The 24,284-nt window shown below is 42.1% G+C and overlaps 1 protein-coding gene across 2 annotated transcripts; it reads left to right on the top strand.

Annotated features, from left to right (window-relative positions):
- The first annotated feature begins 268 nt into the window (after window positions 1-268).
- Cnr1 (cannabinoid receptor 1) lies at window positions 269-24,284 on the top strand. 2 transcript variants are annotated; one of them, XM_055599450.1, is made up of 2 exons: window positions 269-814; window positions 19,049-24,284. In XM_055599450.1, the coding sequence occupies exon 2, from the start codon at window positions 19,111-19,113 to the stop codon at window positions 20,530-20,532; it is 1,422 nt and encodes a 473-aa protein (XP_055455425.1). In that variant the 5' UTR covers window positions 269-814; window positions 19,049-19,110; the 3' UTR covers window positions 20,533-24,284. The 2 variants fall into 2 exon arrangements, with proteins under 2 accessions (XP_055455425.1, XP_055455426.1); XM_055599451.1 differs by lacking the exon at window positions 269-814 and adding an exon at window positions 2,290-2,345.

Here is a 24,284-nt window from a genome sequence, read left to right on the forward strand (position 1 = left end):
GGAGGGCGCCGGGAAGCAGAGCGGGGTCAGGCGGCGGGGTCCTCGGCACGAGGCGGTGGCAGACGGTGACGAGGGCACCGTGGGTGCCGGGCCGGAGGGCCGGGCCTCTCCGGCCCCCGGGCCACAGCCGCGGCGGGGACCGCGCAGCAAAGTTTGGAGCCGCGGGCGCCGCGCGCTGGTCCCTCCCCGCGCAGATCCCTTGGCGGAGTCTCTGCTGCCGCCGCTGCCAGGGCAGGACAAAGGCTCATTAACACGTGATGGGACCACGCTTCATAAATGGGACTGGAGCGAGAGCGAGCCAGAGACAGCGCGCGAGCGGAGGGAGAGGCAGGGACCGCGAGCAGGGCGCGGCGACGGGCGCTCGGGCTGGCCCAGGCGGGCTGCCCCAGGCCGGCCAGTGCGGCCAGCGGGACGCCACGGAGAGCTGGGGAGCAACCCGGGCCTGCCGGAGCCCGGGGGCGTCAGTCCCGGGGGCCTTGGCGCGCGGGCGCTAGAGGCCGGGGACGTGGGCGCGCAGACCGACTGACTTAGTGACCGGCCGCCGCAGGCACGCCCCGCTCCACCCCGCCCGCCGCGCCCCGCGCCGCCTCTCCCGCTCTCTCCCTGCCTCTACCTTTTCCACTTCTTTTCCGCCTCTGCCTCCTTCGGGCTCCCCTGGCGCCAGAGCCTTCCCCTGGCTCAGGCGGGAGCCTGGGCTGCCTGCGGAGATCTCGTAGAGTCGGGGGGCAAATTTCCTTGTAGCAGTGAGCCAGCCCCTTGGCTGGGCGACAGGTGCCGAGGGAGCTTCTGGCCCGTGGACCGGGGGATGCGAAGGGTAAGACCCGGCACAGTGGCGTTTGGGAATAGCTTTTCCGCCTCCCGGCCCCTCGATACTAGCCAGTGGTCCCAGGTGTCCTGCACGGAGTTCGTGTTCCGTGTTCCAGGAGAGCAAATCGTGCGTTGGTGGTGTTTACTGAGCTGTGTGGTCCCATCTTGTTAACTGTAGTCTGAGCTACTTCTGGAGGATTCTACCATCTACAGTTACTGAATGTGCACCTAGATCTGCATACACTGATAATCTGTTTGTAGAAAATGTGTAACTGTGCATGTTTGAAAAACAGGCGCTTGAGTTGATGCTTGATGTCTTTTAACCGTATCAGAGACCGAGTCTTGCAGAGGAATACGTGTCTCTGCATCAAATCTAGAAAACGACTCAACTGATATATGAAATGTCATGTAGAGAAACCTGTGTCAAAGAACGAACTTATGATGCAGAATAATAGCTACAGTAGCCATTTCTCTTTAAGAAAAAACCAATATGCATAGCATTGATACCTGTAATTGAATGTTCTAGGAACATGAAACTAAGAGCCGGCACCAGGTGATAAAGTTGACATTTTAAAAAGACGGTTCTCGGTAAGGCTGACAAGTCATACATGGAGCATCTCCTGAATGCAAATGTTTGCTATGGTAGATGTGAAAAACTGTTTGGTCATTGCAAAGTTTAAAACAACATGCATGTTTCTAATTGGAGTACGTGGTTTAGCTCTCAAAGGTTTTAAGGAGATGAGAAAGGTTTAATCACCTATTTATGAAACATTCCTTTCCCTATCTTTTTAATTTTCTTCCAAATAGGAGCTATTAGCTATTCCTGCTTTTGTTTATTTCTTGGCATTTTAAACCGCCTGGCATTTAATCCAATAAGGGATTAGAGCAGATTTACCTGTTTTAAAGATGTTGAACCATATCTCTCTGGATCCCATAACTTCTCATTTTTATTACTGAGTTAATGTCTTTGAACAATGCGGGCATACATGGGCTCAGAGGAGACTCACCGGGCACTGATTATCTGTGGGTCCTCAGACATCAGACTGTTTGGCAGAAAATTGAGAAACTAGGAGCGACCGACCTTCCAGGTTCCCACAGGACTGTCTGATTTAAAGTGCTGCTCTTCTAATCCCAGCTTTTGACAATTTGAAAGGGAGATAGATCTACTGATCGATTTTTCTCTGCTTCCCCCTTTCCCCTCCATATCGCCCCCCTTCCCTAACTCTGTTCTGAGCAATTTTATCAAAATGAAAGGCCATGAATAGTTACTTAACTGAGAAAAAAAATAATTTTCTGATTACATCCACACGGGAACAAAATCCTTGCACCTCTCGAATGCTAAGCAGCACAAACAGCGCAGGCTGCTGTCTGTAGGCACAACTAGCAGTTGCTGTAGCTGGGAAGGAGGCTCCATGTTGATATGGTGTATTAAAGAAAACTAATCATTTTAGGTCATTAGGCGAAGTTATTGTGATCAGGATCTCTTATTGCTTCAAAAGATTATCTCCCATTACAAGCAAGGAACACCCATGGCTGAGGTATGTATGTATCACATGTCTGACGGGGGGGAGATCCCATTGTGTTCCTGATCCTACATGAGGGTGCGATTAAGCCACACGGTGGAAATACACACTTCTGGCCTTTCCAGATGACTATGCTTGCACGCTCATTGTCAAAAGACAACTCTGCTGTCTCTGCCCACAAATTTTAGTGGCATCGGTGGCTGTGTACAGAATGGATGTTGTGACAAGAACCTTAATTAAGCCATAGGAGAGGTTAGTGAATTGTGTGTAAAGTTTGTAATTCTGGTGAAAATCAGATCTCATGGTGGAGCAGGCTTGGCTTTGTTTGCTCTCTAGTGTTTTCTGCTTTTTATCTGCTCCCCATCTCCCAGAGGACTGTGCTCCTTTCTGTCTTGCCTGTGAGCCTGCTCTTCTTTAATAAGCCTAGCTACAGGATCAGTGTGTTCTTTTTGGCATTTCAAAATGTTAAAATAGTGAAATTGTTAAATGTTACCCAGATGAAACTGCTGGGAATGAAACTCTCCAAAAGAACCACGATATTTGTGACATATTATATATTACAGACAATTCCAAAGGAAAACTCCATGAATCGCTTTTTCTTTTCCCAAGGAAGGAAGCAGCCCCATTGATTGTGTTGATAAGTGTTTAGTATGCTGTGTCAGCTTATTAATTACGAAAGCAAAGCCTGTGGAACTCTTCAAAACAATCCGTGGCGTTCTCCTTTGCTTTGACTTAGAATTAACATTAACCACCAGAATATTTAGATGGGCTCCTTGCTTGTCTTGTGGGTTGGTCTTTGAAATTTGACTTGGATTTGCTATATAGGAAGACAGTATTATGAAATAGAGCTTATACTAGCAGTTTAGAGTTCATGACACTTACCAAATGCTTCTCCCCAGAAAAGAGTTGGCCTAATAAACAATTTCCCATAACTAGCTATTCAAAAATTTGCAAGGGAAAAAAGTAGCAAATTGAATTTAGATATGCCTAATAACACATAATTAGTCAAGAGCAATCTACTCATAGCTTCTTGAATTTAGTTAGTGAGATGGAGTCTCTTCTTGAGGGTGCTGCCTATTATTCTTGGGGGGTAATTATGTTAGTTTAGTTGCATAAGGAACACAGTTCAGACTTGGCTTCCCAGTGTTTTAAAGGGTGTTGGGTCTTCCCAGGTGAAGACTTGTCTATCCTGTTTTGGTAGTCATCATTTCTGACTGAGCTGATAGGGTGAAACCAGCCTTTGGGTTTAAATTATTTATAATTCTATATTTTTTAAACCAGAAACCTGAACTACATACTTTTTGGAAAGCTACCAGGACCAAGTCATAGACTGTATGCACACCTGTATTTTCAGACACGCAGTTCTGCTTATTTTTCTCTTACTGGCTGGAGACAATGAAAAGAAAAAGAAGGAATAGAAACATCACTTATGTTTGAACTCTGTATTTTGTACCCTCTCCTCCAAATCTTCAGTTCTTTGCCACTCTTGTTCTTATAACAATGTTAACTTTATGTTATAACTGTGCAGATTCTGTTTTGCGTGGGTTGGGACTGCAACACTTCGCCACTGAATTGCTAATTCTTTAATAACTATTTAATTCACTTAGCTGTATGTTCTTAGGTTAGATAAGATTCATCTCATAAAGTTCACTTCAGATTCTAAAATATTCCCTGGACTGAAAGAAATGATAAATGCCATCCAGAACATCAATGCTCTCGAACTCTATACTGCATCATTTTCAAAACTGAATGTGTATATATGCATGAACAAAGTTTTTTTTTTAATGGATGTGTATTAGAGATAAAAAAAAAATGTAGGTACACTGCCTTTTAGATATTTGTGAATACTGTTCTGATTTTAAATGAATACTGCAATCTTGGGAAAGTGTCCAAGTTCAAAGCAACTGTGCAGATGGACCCAGAAGACTCCAAGGAAAAGGAAGTATTAACGTTGAATCAGAACAAGGCTGTTTTGTTTTCCAGGAGAGGGAGAGCTCTCCAGTCTTGTTGTTCTAAGAGTCTTGTAAATACACTAGGATGAACATCACATTCAATTACAATTTTTATCATAAACACCAATGGGTTTAAGACAGCTTTCTGCCAGTCATGATTAAGTCATAGTTTTGGATATTAGAACTATACTGATTGGCAGGAGAAAAAAAATCACAGAATGCATGTTAAAATAGCCCCATTTGCCTCATATATTAAACATTGTCATGTTATCACAAGGATGTTAAAACCGTAGGAAATATGTGAGAGAGGAAGAGGAGGGTTAGCTTTAATAGTGCCCATCACCTCTGACTACTATTCAATTGCTGAATATTACATGAATGTTTTCCTTGGGCTTGCCAGAAGGATAATAGGTGCATTTACAATAGATGGGTAACATTAGGTCAAAGCCATTCCTTGAACGAGTCAGTGTGACTACCTGTAATTTAGAGATGAAAATATCTACTAAAAGCTTTCCTATGCTATTTTTCTTCCCCAGAAAGGGTATCCTGGCAGATTAGAGTACATTCCACTCCAGGATTTTCTCTAGGACAGCTAGTTGTGTGTACAAATGTACTTGATCTCACTGTCACTGATGCTGTCTCTGTGTTTGAGGACTTCTCCACAGAGATAAGGGTTGAACAATATCGTGACAAACTTACTGTCATAACTTAGTGGACTATGAAATTCTTGAGGACTATAGTAGTTGAGTTTGTAAGGTTTTGTTTCCCCTTCGGGGGAGGGGAGAACTGTTTGTTCCCCAAACATGAGCAAATAGTCCTGACCTTTGTCCTGGCAATGACCTGGGTTCTGTTCTGGACTCACAGGAAGAAAGTTTTACACTTTTTCTTTAATAATACATTGAAGTGTTGCTTTCTTTGTCTTGCTGTCATTTATTTTTGAATTGGAACTCTTTAGATGCTCTTGTTTTTCAGGCAAGCGTTTTTTGTTTTTTGTTTTTAATCTCATTGTGCTACCTGTACTACCTGCATTATATTTTGTATTTTTCAGTAAATTTCATAAAATAGGTTCTGGGATTTTTGGAAGGGAAGACAGTGATTTTAATTTTCTCTTTTCTAACTCAAATGATACTTTCCCTCTCAACAGCATAGTATCTTATTATTTAACATTATGTTCCTGCTCTTGCTTGCATTCTTAGTTGCCCATAGTTATGAAAGCTGAATAGATTTGGTACTTTTGACTTGATTCCTTACTACTTTTTATCAACTCTAAGTAGCATTTAAATCAATATTTTTTAACTTTGGGAGAGAAAGTGCAGTATAATTTCCTAAGTTTGATAATGTAATATCTATTTTTTTCCTCTAACAAATTCCATGCTATTGCTTTTTAAAGAAAAGCAGAGGCATCCTTCAGAGCTGTGCCAGGCAATCTGTTGTGGTGGTTTAATATACTGACAAATGCTCTCACAAACTGTATATGTATATTTAAATATAATTAAAATACAACGCAATTAGGATATCTGGTTTTCAGAGTTTATGCTTCAATGGGAGATCCCTCTCTACCCTTAACCATTTCTTTATCTGCTATTTTGAGCCAAACTTTTAACACAAGGAAATTGTGATCAATGTGATAATTGGGTTGGAAGGAGTGTTGCATTCAAACTACTGATAAATCCTAGTATGCTTTAAAAAACGTTAAAAATTATGTCTTAAATAAGTCTTTGCCTTTTTGGACATTTGTACTTGGTAATTTTACAATTCCTATTTCTATAGAAAGTGAATCAACATTCTAAAAATTGAGGTGGTATGCTTTTGCGTTTATATTAACTTTTCATTCAGCTTTCTTTAAAATTAAATTTATCTATTCTTGTAGGAGCCACTCAATTGAATACTGTGTGACTATTTTGGCTGGTTAAAATTTCAATTTATATCTCCATGTCACTAGCCAGAATTTGTATATATTTTTTTTACCCTTTGCACAAGTGTTGAGCAAGTACAAATGGATAAATAGAAAAGAAAGCGAGGAAGGAGGTTTAACTCATAACTGAAATGAAAAAAAATTCAAAGAATTCTGTACTCCTACTTCTGTGGGAATCTGGCTTTGGAGACATTCAGCTACACGTGGAAGTAACATTTAACTTCCATGAAGCTAAGAGGGATGGTAATCAAGTAATCTGGGATTCATTTTCATTGTAATAATTGGGAAATGGTTGCTCAGTGTTTATACATTTGAATATTTTTGGATATGTTAATACAAGCTTATTGCTCCTAGGTACTTAAAAAGATGGGAGCTGTAGACTGTATTGCCATCAGACACAAGCGGCAACAGTGTTCAGTGCGTGTCTGCCCCTGCAAGTCCCCGTGTTCATTTCCTGGGCTACATTACCTTATGGTTTGGGAGTAAAGAACAGAAACAAGTGTTTCCCACATAAGCTGAAGTGTTAATTTCTTTGACTTTCTAAAAATTCTTCTGCGCTCAGCGATTAAAGGTTTCTGTGTAGCGGTCCTGTAGAGCTGACCATAAGGCTTGTAAATAGAATGAGAAAAAAAATGATAAAGGTTTCTTAATTTATGTTTGTCTACCGTATGTATTACATCTTGAAGTCACTTTCCTGTACTGTACAAAATATGTGACAGGAAGTTTCCAGAAAAACTCTAGAGGAGTCCTGAACTGTAGTGAGAACCTTGAGAGGTTCCCCAACCTTACTCTCATCTGCAGGCTACCGGTGCTTCCATGTGCCGGCGGGAGAGGAGCACCCTGGCCTCAGTCCTTGCCGTAGGGTGCTATTTTACCTTGTGCGCAGGTTCTCTCAGCTCTCATGCTCTCAAAACCTGTACTTTCAGAAGCTGTCTTTTCACTTAACCTCCGGGCTTCTTAAAGGCTGACCCTCCCTACTGCTGCTGCTGCATTTGGTCTTTTTCATGAGCTTCATAACTTTAAACCAGTGGTTCTGAAATTTCAGAAATATTTCCCGGAGGCCTTGTTAACAGCCCAGATGTGCCCAAGTCTAATGTTTCTAGCTCCGTAGATCCAGACTGGGGATTTGCATTCATTAGTTCCCAGAGGCTGCCCGGCTGTGGGTTGGGAGAACACCCCCTGGCCTAGGGACCAAGCGTGTCGTGGGTGGAGATCTCTACAGGCCTCTCAGACCGTCCTTAAGGTATGCACTGGCTGAGCTCCCTGCTCATTCGCTCCTGTCCTATCAACCAGCTTTTTTAAATCTGCGTATCATTCTTTCCAAACACTATCAATTCCCTCTCAGTTCAGAATTTTGTAGTTGTGTCGCACAAACCCCAGAATGAGTTTGAGCTTGAGTATGCACAGTGGCATAAAGGTCACGTACTTTCATCCAGTTTGCTTCGAAGTCACATCTTCATGTTTCGTGTTTGCATTGCCCCTGAAACCCAGCACTTCCACGTCTACGCGTGGGTAATCACTGGCGTCTTGAAGGTACACTTTGGCTTATAGCTTATGTTGTGAGTAAACACTGAAAAATTTCTGATCGGTTCAACTAAAGTAGCCAATACTTAAGTTCTTAGTTTCTAAAATAATGTGAAAGGAAATCCTGAACTTAAATGGCAATTCAATTCATTTAAAATTATTACAATGAATAATAGCAAGGGAATTGAATTATTTAGAAGTTATTTTTGTTCTCAATAAATATGATTATATAAACTAATATTTCCTTCTCGTGAAATATTTCATATCAGTCCTGATCATAAAATAGTTTCCATTAATTTTCATCTCAGAATTAGTTATGATCTGTGTTGATGACTTCATGTTTCCAAAATAGAAAGCTAAATATTTCATAAAATAGAAATTAGTTTGTTATTAGATTGATGTTGAGCTCCTGAGACCTCCCATTTTATTTTCAATATCTCTTAGCATAAACATATGTATTTTCAGTAGAACTTTTATTTACAAATTCTTAATTACTTTCTTGAGGCAAAATTCCAAATATTCACAATTAATTTTTTATTAATATATTGAATTTTCTCAGTGTCTCTACCTCAGAAAAGTAATTAGAAATTTCACTTTTGTAGGCAGCACTAATAACCAATTTTAACCTCCATGGCATATTTTCTTCTTATATTTTAATTAATTCAGCTGTAAATCCATGAAATATTGTAGCAGAAGTTGCTCAGCCAAAGCAAGAGCTGTGTCCAGTGAATGGAATAGCAAATTGATTCCCAAGGGCTGAGAAAAGCCTTGCTATCTAGTGAGTTTTTACATAACTTCTTTTGACAGGCCATTTGGGAAAGACCAGTACTTAGCTTTTGCTTAGGAAAGGAAAAGTTCTACTCTAAGAGCACGTTTACGTGTCTTTAAATGTGTATCAGAAGCATGTATTAGGATCCATTCAAGGCTGTGTATATTACAAGGATCTCTGTCACATGGTTAATTGTTATAGTTTGTCTTACCTCACAGTGAACAAGAATCAGAGTAAAACGTGTTTACCCAGTCATTGCCTTTGACTTCTGCATACCATACTCTACAACTTAAGTCTGATTCTGAGAGATTCTGATTCTGAGAGATTCTGATTCTGAGAGAAGGGTCATTCTGATAGATCATTATTGGTACCTTTTATGTCATTTTGACATTTTAAACCTTTTCAGGGGGACATTTGTATGAGACCAAGACTAACAATCTTCTAATGACAAGTTGGCTTTATGCTGAGGGCAATTGTTCGCTTTTGAAAGCCATTCTGTTGAGTTAGCTCTGTAGTGTTGCCAAAGCATGGTAGTATCCGTTGATTAGCCTGCTCTGGACAAGGTACAGAGCCAGGCTGAGGTCCTGAAGGGAGAGGCTGCTGCAAGATGGCTCAGCATTGCTCATGGTTCCTTCTGGCAGAAGTTTGCAAGCCACAGCTCACAGTCTTTATAACTCATCGGCCATGATTTTAACTGTGGGAGGGGGTAGAGACATACATAGGCTTTAGCTGAGGGATGGGCTGGGAAAAAGTATTGTATTCTCTGATTTCTCTACCCAACCCATAGCTATTACACAAGTACACAACATTTCAGAGTAATATATTGTAGAAAATGTTCCTGGCTTTGAGTATATGTCTGTGCTCAGCATAGAGGACATGCCTGTTAGAAATGTGCTGAATGAGCCTTGTAAAGGCATAGAGCACCCACCAGCCACCTTCTGCAGTCACACAGTTGATACTGACACATGCTAAGAGACTCAAAATCATTCATTTTGCTGGAGCATAAAGTTTCCATAATTTCTTGGTGTTGATTCAGCTCAGAATTTGGGCTGAGGGATTTCCTCTGTGGTTAAGAGAAGTCCACTGCACTTCTCTGTGGAAGTACACACAGAGAGTGGCTGCTTCAAGCTTTTGTTTACCAGCAGCCAGCAGGTCTTGTTCTAAAGTGAGACTGTGTGAGAAAGGTGTCAGACAGGAAGGCCTCTTCGTATCTCAGTCGCGGTGTAGAAAGGTGTCATTACCATCAGCAACCCTTGTAAGTTGATTAATGAGGCACAAACAATACACGCACGCGCGCGCACACACACACACACACACACACACACACACACACACACATCCCATCATACCTAATTAAAAACAGCAGTGACAAACATGACTTAGATTTCATGTATTTGCTGATAGTCATTTCAACCAAGGTGTTGCTCCAGAACCAGGAATGTAGTTGCTTGTTCTGCCTGTCTTTGAAGACCATGGGCAGGGTGCTCTGCAGGGAGTGGGGGCAGCCTTTCCGCCGTCCTCAGATTGTCTGTCCTTTCAGATTTTAATTGTTCGCTGATTAACCTTTGTCATGTACTGCTTAGGATGTCTTTTGCACAACCCACTTTTCTATTTCACTAAAAAATAAAAATAAAAATAAGGTGGGGGGCACTTACACGTTTCCTGGACTGCAAAGTGAAGAGCAGAGTTGTGCAGGTATGGGTTGAAGTTCCGCATTACCTTCTCCCAAACAGTTGCTGTTGGAGCTTTAGGCCTGGCTTTTGCCTTTCTGAGCCTCAATTGTCCTTATACAGAGTAGTGATTATAATACTACTTTGTGCAACATAAATACGAAGGAAAAATAATGTCATTCAAATTATTCTTAGGAGAGAATTTAGGGAAATTCAAATTATCTTTAATATACATTTATTCATTCGAATCTAAGATTTGAAGCCAAAGAACACATTTGGCTTTTCTTTAGGCTTAATTTATATGCTCATGGATTCAAAGTTAAAACACCCCTAAATCTGTAGATGAAAGGAAGGAAAACTGAAAGCTATGCTACACAATTGACACCATGCAGAGTATTTTCAACCATTGTTGTGAAGACCTCGATAATGAACTGTAAGGATAAGAGCCCATTAGCTGGGTTGTACATATTTTCTGCTCTAAAATAATACATTGCTTCCTACTTTTAATGAGAAAGCTTCATGTACAAGCTAAAGACAACCTATGTAGCTTATACTGAATGGAAAACTGCAAATTCTTTGCTAAGAGAAGGCCACCTCCATAACCACACTTTTTAAAGACTGTGGAAAACATCTCTCTCCCAGAAAAGGTCAAAGCGCTTAGTAGGAGCAAACATCTACGCCACCGAGCAGAATTCAATGGTACATGGATGTTATCTCCCCAGTCGACAAGTCGTTTTACTGTATCACCCGTCCGCCTTGGCGGAGAGCTTTTCTTGTAACACTGTCACCTCACAGTGCTTACGCCTATGTAATTTCAAGGCATCATTCTCTTGAGCTCTGCAATTAAACTTTAACAAGCCCTTAAGTGTTAAATAATAGGGCATATTTCACATTAGATTTTCAAGAAAATATAACCTTGTTAGTGTCTTAATGTCACTAGTTCATACTAATTTGATGTATTTTTTTTAAGAAAAAAAGAAAACACCGAATACCTTTGTGAGTAAAGAATAGACCAGAGAAAATGATGTGTTTAATAACTTCATTTGTTCTTTTACAAAATATACAACAACAACAACAACAAAAAACAAAAACAAAAACTGAAGCTTTGGTAGCCAGTCAAACATTAGCAGTATAATGGAATTTTTATACGTATACAGGAAAAGAACTGACATTAATACAAGGAAGAAATATTATCTATTTTGCCTGAATTATCAGGATAATTAAGTCAATTCTTTATTTACTTAGCTGTAGAAGATGATGGAAAAGATGTCCAAACCAGTTTCATTGTTCCAAGCCGTCGTGAGTCATAGGTGAGGCTTAGGAGAGACTTGCTGCCTGCTCAGCTGGGCTCAAACCATCATTCATTGGCTTATGCTGCTGCTCTGTCTGTTGAGGACATGATTTAGACATCATAGTAGCCAACTAAAGTTTTTCTCTGCTAACTTCAGAGAAATAGATTATCAAGGTACTTATTTTCCTTAAGCAAATCAGTAGAAACCAGACTTATTCCAAGAAGTGAATGAAAAAATAGCAAATATCCCCTGTGACCTCCATCCTTTTTGAACCCTTCATCCGACACTTTGACCAGGCCACCCAAGCAGAGAAATTGAACATGGAAATAGGGAAACAGTCGGGTTAATCAAGGGCCTTGAAGTCCCACGTTTGCTCTGGATCCTGTCAGTTCAGACATTATGAGCTTGTGTCTGTCTCATTTAAGCATTTATAAACTTGTGAGTAGAAGGGACTATTGTTAGTGTGCCAGCATAATCTATAACATGTCTGGGTACACCCTCTGTTCTGATGCTTTTAGAGCTTTTCTGTATTCACGGACATACAACCTGCAACAAGAAAATACCAACCTATTACCTCTCATCCCAGAGATCCTACTGAGGTCCGAACTACAAGAGTTTTAACCCAGATGCAGCAGTGGCAGACACCTCAATCACTATAAAACCCCTCTTAAAAGAAACAAACAGCAGCAAAACCCAAACAGGTCCTCAGAGTAACTTCTCAGAGTACAGATCAGAAGCACTGTTAGTTTTTTCTATTGTTTGGAAATTTTGCTGCTTTAATTTAGTGACAGGGTCTTGCTGTGGAAGCTTAGGTTGGATTCACTATACACCTGTTTCATCTGCCCAAGTGCCAGGATTCCAAGTGTGAGTCCCCACAGCCAACCTTAGACAGGGGTGTTTTAAATGCTCAGTGGCTATAGAATTAAGGATATGGATAAACATTTAAAAAAGACTCCATGCTATTACCATCCTCATAGAATTACTTCACTGATAGCATAGTCAGTTTGTTGATAATGTGCTTTTTTTTTTTCTGGAGGAAGAGGGAGTAGAGATGCAGGTGTATTCACAAAGAGGGAACAAGAACAGATGGTACTAACCTAGGAATTGAAGGAGGTTTTCCTAAAATAATAGATTCCGTACGTTTAAACATTATTATTACTATGAAAGCATGATTTCTATGTTAAGTTGTTAGGAAATTTTAGCTGCCATTCAATTGTTCTTTCACTATAACTGTAATAAGCCCCAACTGCTTCTTTAATAGGCACATCTACACATCCTGTTAGAATTTCCAATTATGATTTTCCTATTAGCAAACAAAAACAAAATTAATGGCAGCTTCACCCCCCAAAGCCTAAGTTATATTACTAATGAACTCTCAAAGAAAACTCTCCATGCGAAGGTGATAAGGTGGAAATTACTGCAATAATCCAAATGTAGAAATAAAGGAAAGACTTTTAGAGATGCAGGAAACACGGCTTCTCATTAGTTTCTGCACCAGCCTGTATACAGCGGTGTTCTGACATCCTCAAATTTGCAAAGCCCATTTATTTTAAACTCTTCTCTGGCTTATATTGGACAGCTCATAACCACCTGTCTGTGTCTTAGATTTAACATACTGTTGTCAAAATGACAGTGGCTGCATTACCAAAGGCATTGTGGCCTTGTGTGGTGATCATAAATACAGTGGATTGCAGGGCATTTTTGAGTTCTGATCCATTGTCCATCCTTAATCTTAATTCTGTGGCTACATTTTCAATCCTTGGGTCCATGCCAGTAGGAAGATTTACTGGAGGATTTGGGATAGGAAATAGTGATTTATTAGGAATTATTAATAACTATTGTAATGCCTTCTTTTACATTTTAAAGGATAGATAAGGTTTGAATATACTATGCAAAATACCTTTAATTTAGTTACTATCTAAACCTTAAAATAGACATAATGTTATAGCAGAGATCCTGAAGTCCTTGAACAAGGATTTCCATTTGTGTTCTGAATTATTGACTACATATCCAATGGTCTCCTTTTTGCGTGGGGAGTCAGGTAAGAAATAAGATCCTGATTGTCACTGTGTTAGTTTGCTGATGGAATGTAGGTAAACTTCCTCAAGTATCAAATACAGTTGACATGTCGCTAAGGCTCCTCTTCAGCGTATATGCTCTCTCTGCCCATGCTTACGTTCTGATACAAGGATACGACTAAGTAAGCAGCCTGTAAGTGAATTAAGATAATGCATTTTCTTGAAATATAATTAGTATGTAATGTAGTAATTAGTACATATTATATAGTCTTGAAATGCAGTTAGTATGTACTATACGGTGATGACTCACCAGTAGTTATGCACAGCGATGGCAGTAACGCTTATTGAAGACTTACTTTTGTGCCAGGTCTAAGTAGGATTTATTTTGAGTTACTTTTCCTAACAGTTCTGTGATTTAGGCATCATTGTTATCTCTAGCTTGTAGATGAAACGCTAAGGCTTACAACCATCAGCTGCTTGAGTAGATGTGGCCTGACATCCACCCTGGTCTGCCAGTTCCTATAGCAGCTTTCACTCCATAGAACAGGGCTTTGCTGATCAGGATCAGAAGGGAAACTGAGGGAAAGAGAGCTCAGAGAGAGTATCAGGAACTCTGGACCCAGGCTGTCCAGTGAGCAGCTACTGGTTACTTCTAGTGCTTCAAATGAGGTCTACACTCCAGGCTCAGCCCAGCTCTACCACCTACTAGGTGAGTTAATGGTATGTTATTTACCTTCTCTGTACCTTTCATGCAAAAATTACCTCATAAGCCATTGTAGGAATAAAACAAGTTGATACATATAAAAGGCTCAAAGAGTCCTCCTGTCCACAATAAGCTTTCTGTATGCTTAAATTGAGAGGGGGAAGATTAATGACACTTAAGAGGTACACCTGATTACAGAGGCCAAGAAGGAGGTGGTGTCACAGTAAGTCCAAGCTAAGAGTTAAGATGACTAGAAAGATTACTCACAATGGCATTAGCAATGTGAAAAATAAAGTGATTAGCACTAATTCATCCAGCATTATTTGTGGTAACAAAAGACAGTAAAGTCCCAAGCCTATCATCAATAGGAGGCTGGTCACAGCCATCTACCAGACCAGTAGGGCAGCCAGAGAATGGGGGATGCATTGATCTAGCATGGAACTGCCTTTGGTGTGTACTTCTAAATGGAAAGCCATACAGTAAGTGCAAACACTTTCTAAAGAAGTACAGAGGTGGTAAGCATACACAAATACAAACACCCACAGGTTCATGTGCACACACACACACACACACACACACACACACACACACACACACACACGTGCACTTGCACCTGAATGTGTATGGACTACCTCCAGAAAACTCTTTTGCTCTGAAAGAATGCATTTCTAAGATACCTGTGAGAAGGGTTCCGCAGTATATCTTGTTGTACTGTGCGAATCTGAACCTTGTAAATCTAAATAAACATCACTTGTAATTTGAAAACTTTCAAAGTTAGCCTCTAACAGGGAAGTGTGAAGGACTAGCTGCCAGAGAGGAGATGCCTGAAGCATGGGACTGTAGGGTGCTTGAGACTAGGCTGCTCAGCCAAATGGCTGCTGAGCTACCTTTCTTTTCTTCAATTCTGAGACAAGAAAATAAGTACTAAATCCCTAAAACACGGAACAGGACAGGAGCCTACCACAGAGGGCCTCTGAAAGACTCTACCCAGCAGGGTATTAAAGCAGATGCTGAGACTCATAGCCAACCTTTGGGCAGAGTGCACGGAATCTTATGAAAGAAAGGGAAGATAGAAAGACCTGGAGGGGCCAGGAACTCCAGAAGGAGACCAACAGAACCAAGAAATCTGGGCACAGGGGTCTTTTCTGAGACTGATACTCCAAACAAGAACTATTCATGGATATTACCTAGAACCCCTGCACCGATGTAGCCCATGGCAGCTCAGTCTCCAAGTGGGTACCCTAGTAAGGGGAACAGGGACATGTCTCTGACATGAATTCAGTGGCTGGCTCTTTGATCACCTCCCTCTGAGGTGGGAGCAGCCTTACCAGGCCACAGAGAAAGACAATGCAGCCAGTCCTGATGAGACCTGATAGACTAGGGTCAGATGGAAGGGGAGGGAGACCTCTTCTAACAGTGGACTTGGGAAGAGTCATGGGAGGAGAACAGGGAATGAGGGTGGGAGTGGGAGGGGATGAGTGATGGGGTTACAGCTGGGATACAAAATGAATAAATTGTAACAAATAAAAAAATCAGAAAAAAAAATCTCGGGTAATGAAATTGCATTGTCGTCTTACTAGGTTCAGGTGAGCGTTTCCCAGGGATCCCAGTTCCCTGCTCCTCAGAACGAATGGTGGTTGTGAAGAACAGCAGTCCATTTGGAAACTGCATTCTGGTTCTGACAGTGGATATGCAAACCTGTGCTTAAATGGTGTCCAGTGGCTGATGACAGAAGAGTTCAGTAGGGCAGTTTGTGAAGCCTGCTGGCAAGAGAAGTAGTACTGGCCCCAGTTTAGGAAGGTCCCTCTAGCCTACAAAAGACTTGGATGTGAGCAGTCTGACAGAGGAGGCAGTAGAAAGATGTTCCAATATGTTTGTGTATTTAAAGGCTTCTGAGTCCCCTTCCACCATGGAGGAGTAAGCACTGATTTGAGGAAGTGCCACCATAGCCCTTTAATCGTGGATAAAGGTTTTCATATGTAAACAGAGTTGACCCATTAGGTAGGATACAGATGGCATTTTCATTGAAGAAATAATTATGTGAGAAAGGATATGATTGACAGATAGAACTTAAGGAACACTGATGGTTACTTGCAACCAGGCCAAGGCTGGAAATTCGGGAGAGATATTCTTTTGGTAGAGGAATTAAGGAGTATTGGGCACCAAGCTTGGATCCTGGGCTTTGGCCTCATCTCTCTATATCCTTCCTGCCTACAGCTTCAGCAGCTGCCCTTTGCCCCTGGGCCACAGCCCAGAGTGTGTTGGACTTAACTGACTAACTGGATTCAGTATTGCTCTGTGCTTTGTGCTTTACAACTCCTGCTTCTGGCCAGGCAGTACCTGACTCTCATGTGGACCCCGTGCCTTGACAGTCCAGGGATGGTGTGCAGAACTGCCCACATAAAGGAAGAAAGCCCATTGCCCCGAGTGATGGGCAGAGTGAGCCCTGGAGGCTCCGGGCCTTCTGCTCGATGGTGCTGCCATCGTGTCACAGCTGTACTGCTGACCTGACCAGCGGGAGTGGACGGGCCAGCCCTTCAGCTCACCAGTCACTGAGTGCTGAGGCTCTCATTAACACTGGCCACCTGGTTTTTCTAGGCACAGCTGCTTATGGCACTGCTCAGGAGTGCAGACCAGGGGCTCTATGCAGAATGCCTGGTTTAGACTACCGATAACTCCCACCCAAATAGATCTCTATTTTGGACACATGTGTATCGACTTCCTGGGTGAGAAACCTTGATCCCTGTACATGTGTGTGCTTCCCCTGTCCATGGTGAGATCCCTTCACTTATTTCACTTATTCACTTATTCCTTCTCATCCTAGTCTATCAGGTCTCATCAGGAGTGGCTGCATTGTCTTCCTCTGTGGCCTGGTAAGGCTGCTCTCCCTCAGGGAGAGGTGATCAAGGAACAGGCCAATCAGTTCATGTCACAGACATGTTCCTGTTCCCATCACTATGGAACCCACTTGAACTGTCACGAGCTACATTTGTGCAGGGGTTCTAGGTTATCTCCAAGAATGGTCCTTGGTTGGAGTATCAGTCTCAGAAAAGACCCCTCTGCTCAGATTTTTTGGTTCTGTTGCTCTCTTTATGGAGTTCCTGTCCTCTCCAGGTCTTACTGTCTCCCCCAGAAATTGTGGTTCATCTACACAATGGAATATTATGCAGCAATAAAAAACAAGGAAAATTTGAAATTTGCAGGCAATGGTGAGAACTGGAAAATATCATCCCGAGTGAGGTATCCCAGAAGCAGAAAGACACACAGGGTATACACTCACTCAAAAGTGGATATTAGGTATATAATATAAGATAAACATACTAAAATCTGTACACCTGAAGAAACTAATCAAGTAGGAGGACTCTGGTTAAGATGTTCCCCATTCAGAAAGGCAAAGAGGATGAGCATCAGAAGAGGAAGAAAACAGGGAACAGGACAGAAGCCTACCATGGAGGGCCTCTGAAGGGCTCTACCCTGCAGGGTATTGGAGCAGATGTTGAGGTATTAATTTAAAAGCCCTTTTCTCTGTGTTCTATCCCCTCCCACACCCATGCAAACACTAGGCACATGCATCCCTTGTTGGGCACGTCCCCTTTGCTGCCTAGAGTGGATGCTGCCCAGCACTGTCACCTGCCTGGCAGCCATCTGTGCCTGTAGGTGCTGAGATAGCTGACCCCTGGTGGGTGTCAGACTCCACGTGGCCTTGATACAGTGAAGCACCCAGTGCAGTACAGGGGCATGTCAGAGGTGCTCTATATTAACAAGTCAACTGTCTTGACAGGCTATCTGTATTTTAGCAGAAAGACTTAGAATTTTAAATGTTTTCAAAAGATAATAGCTTTCTCAGATGTGTCACAAATAAAAGCAACAAATGATAATTGAGTAAAATATTAAAATGTATGGTTATTTAATTGTTACATGTGTCATCCTGCATTTGTAACAGTTTTTATAAACCAAAGAGATAAATGACCATCTTTTAAACACTTACAAATGGTGAGATTAGTTCTCTTGCTATATATGTTGAAAATAACACCAAATTGCTTAGCTTAGAGCTGAAGGCTGCATCATGCTAGCCATCCTCATTTCCAGCACTGTCTTCTTGGAAAGCAGTGGTCACCACCAGGGAGGACTATCTCCTGTCCTTTGTGTCAGCACACGGAGGGGCAATCTCCTGAAGTGCCCCTTCATTATCACCACCTTCCTCATGTTAACCTTGGAATTCCATAAGCCTCTGTGCAAATGTTTGTCATGTTTCCTACTTGATTGGCACAAACATTTTTATAAGCTCTTCTGAGCCATGCTGTGATCGCAGTCTCCCTTCCTCTGGGCGAGGAAGCAGGCCCGGTGGAGTGCGTCTTTGCACCATGGTCTGGAGCTATCTTGGGTGGTCACAGATGTCCTTCCATACAATTAAACAGGACATCTCAATACTTGAGTCTATACTGTCATGTTCTTTGGTTGTCTTGCCTGTTCAGTCTCACCTGTCTTTCAAAATATCTCACAGGGCAGGGATTACATCACCAGCCACATCATCATGGATGGTATGTACTTGATAGTAGGAGCTTGGGGGCCAACACTTCCCGTGAAGTGCACCATGAAGTTTTTATCATTGAACTTGGTACATTTGACTGCACAGGTCCATTAACTTTGGTTCAAAGACATAAAGAAATGAGAAACGTGTTTTATGTGTAGCATTCCATCCCCTGACATTTCTGTGTGTGTTGGAGGGGACTCTTACCTGAACTGACTCACTGTATTGACTGAACCTCTGTCAGAGGTGACGCCAATTTGGGGTGCCTAGTGTTCTGTTTATTACTCTCCTGATTTTCTTACCTCTCAGCTTTTTTGTTGTTTGTTTGTTTTCCCTCCTCTTAGGGTTCCCTCCCAGCACCTCTTTCTCAGTCACTTTGAGTCTGGCCTAATCGAAGACTGAGGTTATGAAGTCGATCCTAGATGGCCTTGCAGACACCACCTTCCGCACCATCACCACAGACCTCCTGTATGTGGGCTCCAATGACATTCAGTACGAAGACATCAAGGGAGACATGGCATCCAAACTAGGATATTTCCCACAGAAATTCCCTCTCACTTCCTTCAGGGGCAGTCCCTTCCAAGAAAAGATGACTGCCGGAGACCACGCCCAGCTGGTCCCAGCCGTAGACACAACAAACATTACAGAATTCTACAACAGGTCTCTCTCGTCCTACAAGGAGAATGAGGAGAACATCCAGTGTGGGGAGAACTTTATGGACATGGAGTGCTTTATGATCCTGAACCCTAGCCAGCAGCTGGCCATCGCTGTGCTGTCCCTCACACTTGGCACCTTCACGGTTCTGGAGAACCTGCTGGTGCTGTGTGTCATCCTGCATTCCCGCAGTCTCCGATGCAGGCCCTCCTACCACTTCATCGGCAGCCTGGCAGTGGCTGACCTCCTGGGAAGCGTCATTTTTGTCTACAGCTTTGTTGACTTCCATGTGTTCCACCGTAAAGATAGCCCCAACGTGTTTCTGTTCAAACTGGGTGGCGTTACAGCCTCCTTCACGGCCTCTGTGGGCAGCCTGTTCCTCACAGCCATCGACAGGTACATATCCATCCACAGGCCCCTGGCCTATAAGAGGATCGTCACCAGGCCCAAGGCCGTGGTCGCCTTTTGCCTGATGTGGACCATTGCGATAGTAATTGCTGTGCTGCCTCTCCTGGGCTGGAACTGCAAGCGGCTGCAATCCGTCTGCTCGGACATTTTCCCTCTCATTGATGAAACCTACCTGATGTTCTGGATTGGAGTCACCAGCGTGCTGTTGCTGTTCATTGTGTATGCATACATGTACATCCTCTGGAAGGCTCACAGCCACGCAGTCCGCATGATTCAACGTGGAACCCAGAAGAGCATCATAATCCACACATCAGAAGATGGCAAGGTGCAGGTAACCCGGCCCGACCAAGCCCGCATGGACATTAGGCTGGCTAAAACCCTGGTCCTCATCCTGGTTGTACTGATCATCTGCTGGGGGCCCCTGCTGGCAATCATGGTCTACGACGTCTTTGGGAAGATGAATAAGCTTATCAAGACGGTGTTTGCCTTCTGCAGTATGCTCTGCCTGCTGAACTCCACCGTGAACCCCATCATCTACGCTCTGAGGAGCAAGGACCTGAGACATGCTTTCCGCAGCATGTTCCCTTCGTGCGAGGGAACCGCACAGCCCCTGGATAACAGCATGGGGGACTCAGACTGCCTGCACAAGCACGCCAACAACACAGCCAGCATGCACAGGGCCGCGGAAAGCTGCATCAAGAGCACTGTGAAGATCGCCAAGGTGACCATGTCTGTATCCACAGATACGTCTGCCGAGGCTCTGTGAGCCTGCTGCTTTTGTGGATGCACACACACAGAGATTCTGCTTTCAAACTTAGAAGTCTGTTGTCTCATCGACTATATTTTTTTAAGTTTACCACGTTTAGTAAACTAGTGACAATTACTGTGCTTACTTAGTTTGCTGACATCTCAATAGTTTAGGTACTTAAACTCCATTCTCCAGGGGTTTACAGCAAAGAAAGCTTATTACTTCAGTTACTCAATGGTCCTTCAAAGTCCCTGAAGTGGAAGGGAAAACCTTGGCTTCAAAAATCTGAAGTCTAACTATCCATCGAAAAACACCATGAAATAAGTAATGCCTTTGCAACCACAACTTTCATGATGATGTGGTATGTGTCTGTCCATAGTATAAAACAAGTACATTTTTACAATAGGTATAGTGTGAAAGTAGAGACACTTTGTAAAATGTTTTATGTACTGTGAATTGTGTGTCAGTGTCTATGTGTCATTTTTGTCTAGTTTAGCAAAGCCAGAATGTGGCCTCATAAGAGCAATGGCATAAATCAGTGGGTATGTAGCAGGGCAACTCCTATTTTGGTAGTGTTACTGCCCATGATACAGTTTTAGAAACTTTAGTATTTCTTCCAATATCCATATCTAAAGTTAACATTGAAGTAACCACAAAGCTTTATTTTTCTGTTAAAACAACAAGAAGAAGTTGAAGACTACCCAAAGTCTTGATCAGAATTCATGGACACTTAAACTGTACTAGAAATGCATTTTCATATGAGGACATTTATTATCTTCTGGACCACAGCTGTTCAGTTGGGTAATGGATGATATTCAGGATGGAAAAGAGAAACTATATTGACTTTTTAAGGCTGCCATCTCTGACTTTCTTCAGTGGTTAGCTATAACTGGACCTCTTAAGACAGCATGTGTCAATCTTTGTGTCCTGTTATCACTGTGCAGTTGCTGTTTACTTGAAGTGTATTGCATTTTTATGTTCCAGATTTAAGTAGCTTTTAGGCCTGAATGGCCGAAAACAAAAAAGAAAAAACAAAACAACAACAAAACCCCAGTCATCTTCTCCTTCATTGAGAAGAAATATTGTCTGGCTCAGTAAAATTGTACCACGTGAGTGTGATTGTGTTTGTGTGTGTGTGTATGTTTGTGTTCTATCTTGTAACTGTTACAGCAATTTCATATATGAGAAAACTGACCAAGTGTGACCTGTTCCACTTGCTGCACTCTCGCACACGAATTTAGTTTCTAAAATTGATCTCTTCATGAAATCTTTTCTATAAAATTTTTGACTAGAACCATTCAGAAGAATGTTCCCGCCTAAGATTAAGTATTCTAATAACCTTTAGGTGTTTTATAAGGCCAGCGTCCAGCAAGGTGCAAAAATTTAGAGGACTCTCCCAGAGAGATAAAAGTGTGGGGATCGTGAGTGCCTACCGTTGGTCAAGGTCACGGAAATGGAGGTCAGTAGAGGGAGAAGGTTCTAAGACCTTCCAAGGCCCCTAACAGTAGCAAGGTTTAGTGGTGCGTGTAGGCAGCGTGATCTCAGGTTAAGGAGCATCACACACCTCATGAGAGCCACCAGGTCCAGACCATTTCATTACAGAGTGTGAACAGGACAGTGGGTGACGAGCAGGGAGTGAAAACCTGGGGACCTCCCCGTACCTGTCTTTGTTTAGGTTAAGTTTGGGCTAAGGAAAAGGCGGTGCTTCCACTAGATGGTATCAGAGCGTGCCAAAGCATAAGACGAGGGAGGGTGGCTAGCTTCTGATGATTCCTCTGACATGGTGCTCAGAACTGGGCCCTTTTCCAGGAAGGAGAGCTATTGCTTTTAAGAAGCCACTTACTCTGGATAAGTTCCACTTATAATCTCTCCTTGTCCAGGTTCTCACCAGTCCTGAGGACTGTGTAGCATGAGGTGGAGAGCTAGCATCTGCCTGTGATTTCTAGAGCTTGGGGTTCCCAGCCTGATGGGGCAGTTCCCCTTCTTGCAACTCATGTGGCCTGAGGACCAAGTGAGGATATATCTAGAACTTACCTGAGTCTCCTGCTGTCTTTCACCTTGCACAGTCAAGGACTCAGGATTCTGGCGAATCAGTGTCTCCACAGGGAGGGGCACTGATAGCTAGGGGCTAGGAATTGCCAGCCTTGTCCTACATCAACCTAAATATCAGACTACATGTCTCTAGCTACTAGGCCGTACCACCTCTTCTCACGGCTACATAGACCTGGTAGGAAATTCTAGGTATAGGCATAAAAAACAATCCAAGATTCACTTTTAGAACTGTATTTGTGTAAATGCCATTTTAGTGATAGATTTTATAGTGTGTTGAACTCTCAAGACCTAACTCATATTTAATAAGCTAAGGGACAATGGGGCTGATAGCACTAAACTTGGTGCTTATTGATACTCTAAGAAATATCTGTGAAATACTATCATGTGTACATTATACTACCTTCATTTAAAAGTACTTACAATTAGTTGAACCCACTTTGCCATTTCTTATATCATTTCCTAACCATAGTGACCAAAACTCTCTCCCTAGTGAGTATAGTCATTAGAATTACATTCATTAGTATCATTCATTAACAAGCCCCTTAATTAGATTCATTCATTTCAGGGGGTTAAATTTAGTCACTTACACACTCTGGCTACCTACTTTCCTCTGACATTTCTTCAGCCATTACTCATCTTAAAAGCGGGCCAATTCCCAAACTGCTTGGCTTCTTCCAAATGAAGACTAAGTCCCAGACTAACAGTGTCATTTAAGCAAAGAAAGCTGCGTCCAAGAGCCCCTATAGTAAAACATAGTTTCACTCTATGCAGAAGAAATGTGGATCTGGGCATCTTAGACATATGCCTGAGCCAGAAGGCTCCCAAGCACGCTGATACTGTCAGGTTCCACTGCTATCAAATGCCAAGGAATTTTTGCTGCCTAAACATGCTCTGCAGGAAATGGGCCCAACTACCAGGTGAGAACTAGGTCTCTGGTTACTGTTCAGTTCATTCTGTCATTCCATATCCATAAACAAGACCACTAACATCATGCACAAAATTAGATTTCTCATAGTCTTAACTGTATATTTGTATATTTTAAAATCTCCTAAATGGCCATTCACAGTTGCTTTGCACTGGCCTTCTGATAAAATGTTAACACACCTGTTGTAATATACACAAAACATTTTATCTGCTGATTTGGACTGAATGTATGTATATAGGTTTTACAAACAAGTCAGGCGTTGAAGCAGTGGTTTGCAGATCAGTTGTTTTCGGATAGAGTTTGTTTCAGTTGCTGTGGCATCTTTACAAAGCACTTTGTGTGAGCTTACTGAACTCTGGGGAGTGTCCCCTAGAGAAGAAATCTTTTCTTGTAATAATATAAACCAAGATACCAGATGATCTTGATTCTCACTTCCAGTGTTTCAAGTGAAAAACATATCTGCTTATTGTCTTTGTAAATGGAGCATCCTTCCTTTTTCTCTTAAAGAGTATTCTACTGTTAGGTGTTTGTTGAACTGGTAGCATCCTTGAGACTGCTGTGATGTCTTTGTCAGTAATCTGTATAATATTTTGTATACAAGTACTGGTAATATTGTTATTAAGTGTAGCTCCAGTCATTAAATTACTATAGCAAAGTAGTTCTTCTGTAATATTTATGATGTATTAAGCCTACAGTATATTTTATTTCATTAATGTAATTTAATTGTTATTTATTCAAGAGAGAACAGCTCATCATGTCTATTGTCTAAAATTACCTGGAATCAAATAAAAAT

The sequence above is a fragment of the Psammomys obesus genome, unplaced genomic scaffold (genome assembly GCF_907164565.1).
Source record: "Psammomys obesus unplaced genomic scaffold, mPsaObe1.curated_primary_1811, whole genome shotgun sequence".
Taxonomy (NCBI): domain Eukaryota; kingdom Metazoa; phylum Chordata; class Mammalia; order Rodentia; family Muridae; genus Psammomys; species Psammomys obesus.

What these genes read in the sequence shown, in the direction of transcription:
- Cnr1 (XM_055599450.1), top strand. Translation starts at nt 19,111, where the DNA reads ATGAAGTCGATCCTAGATGGCCTTGCAGACACCACCTTCCGCACCATC.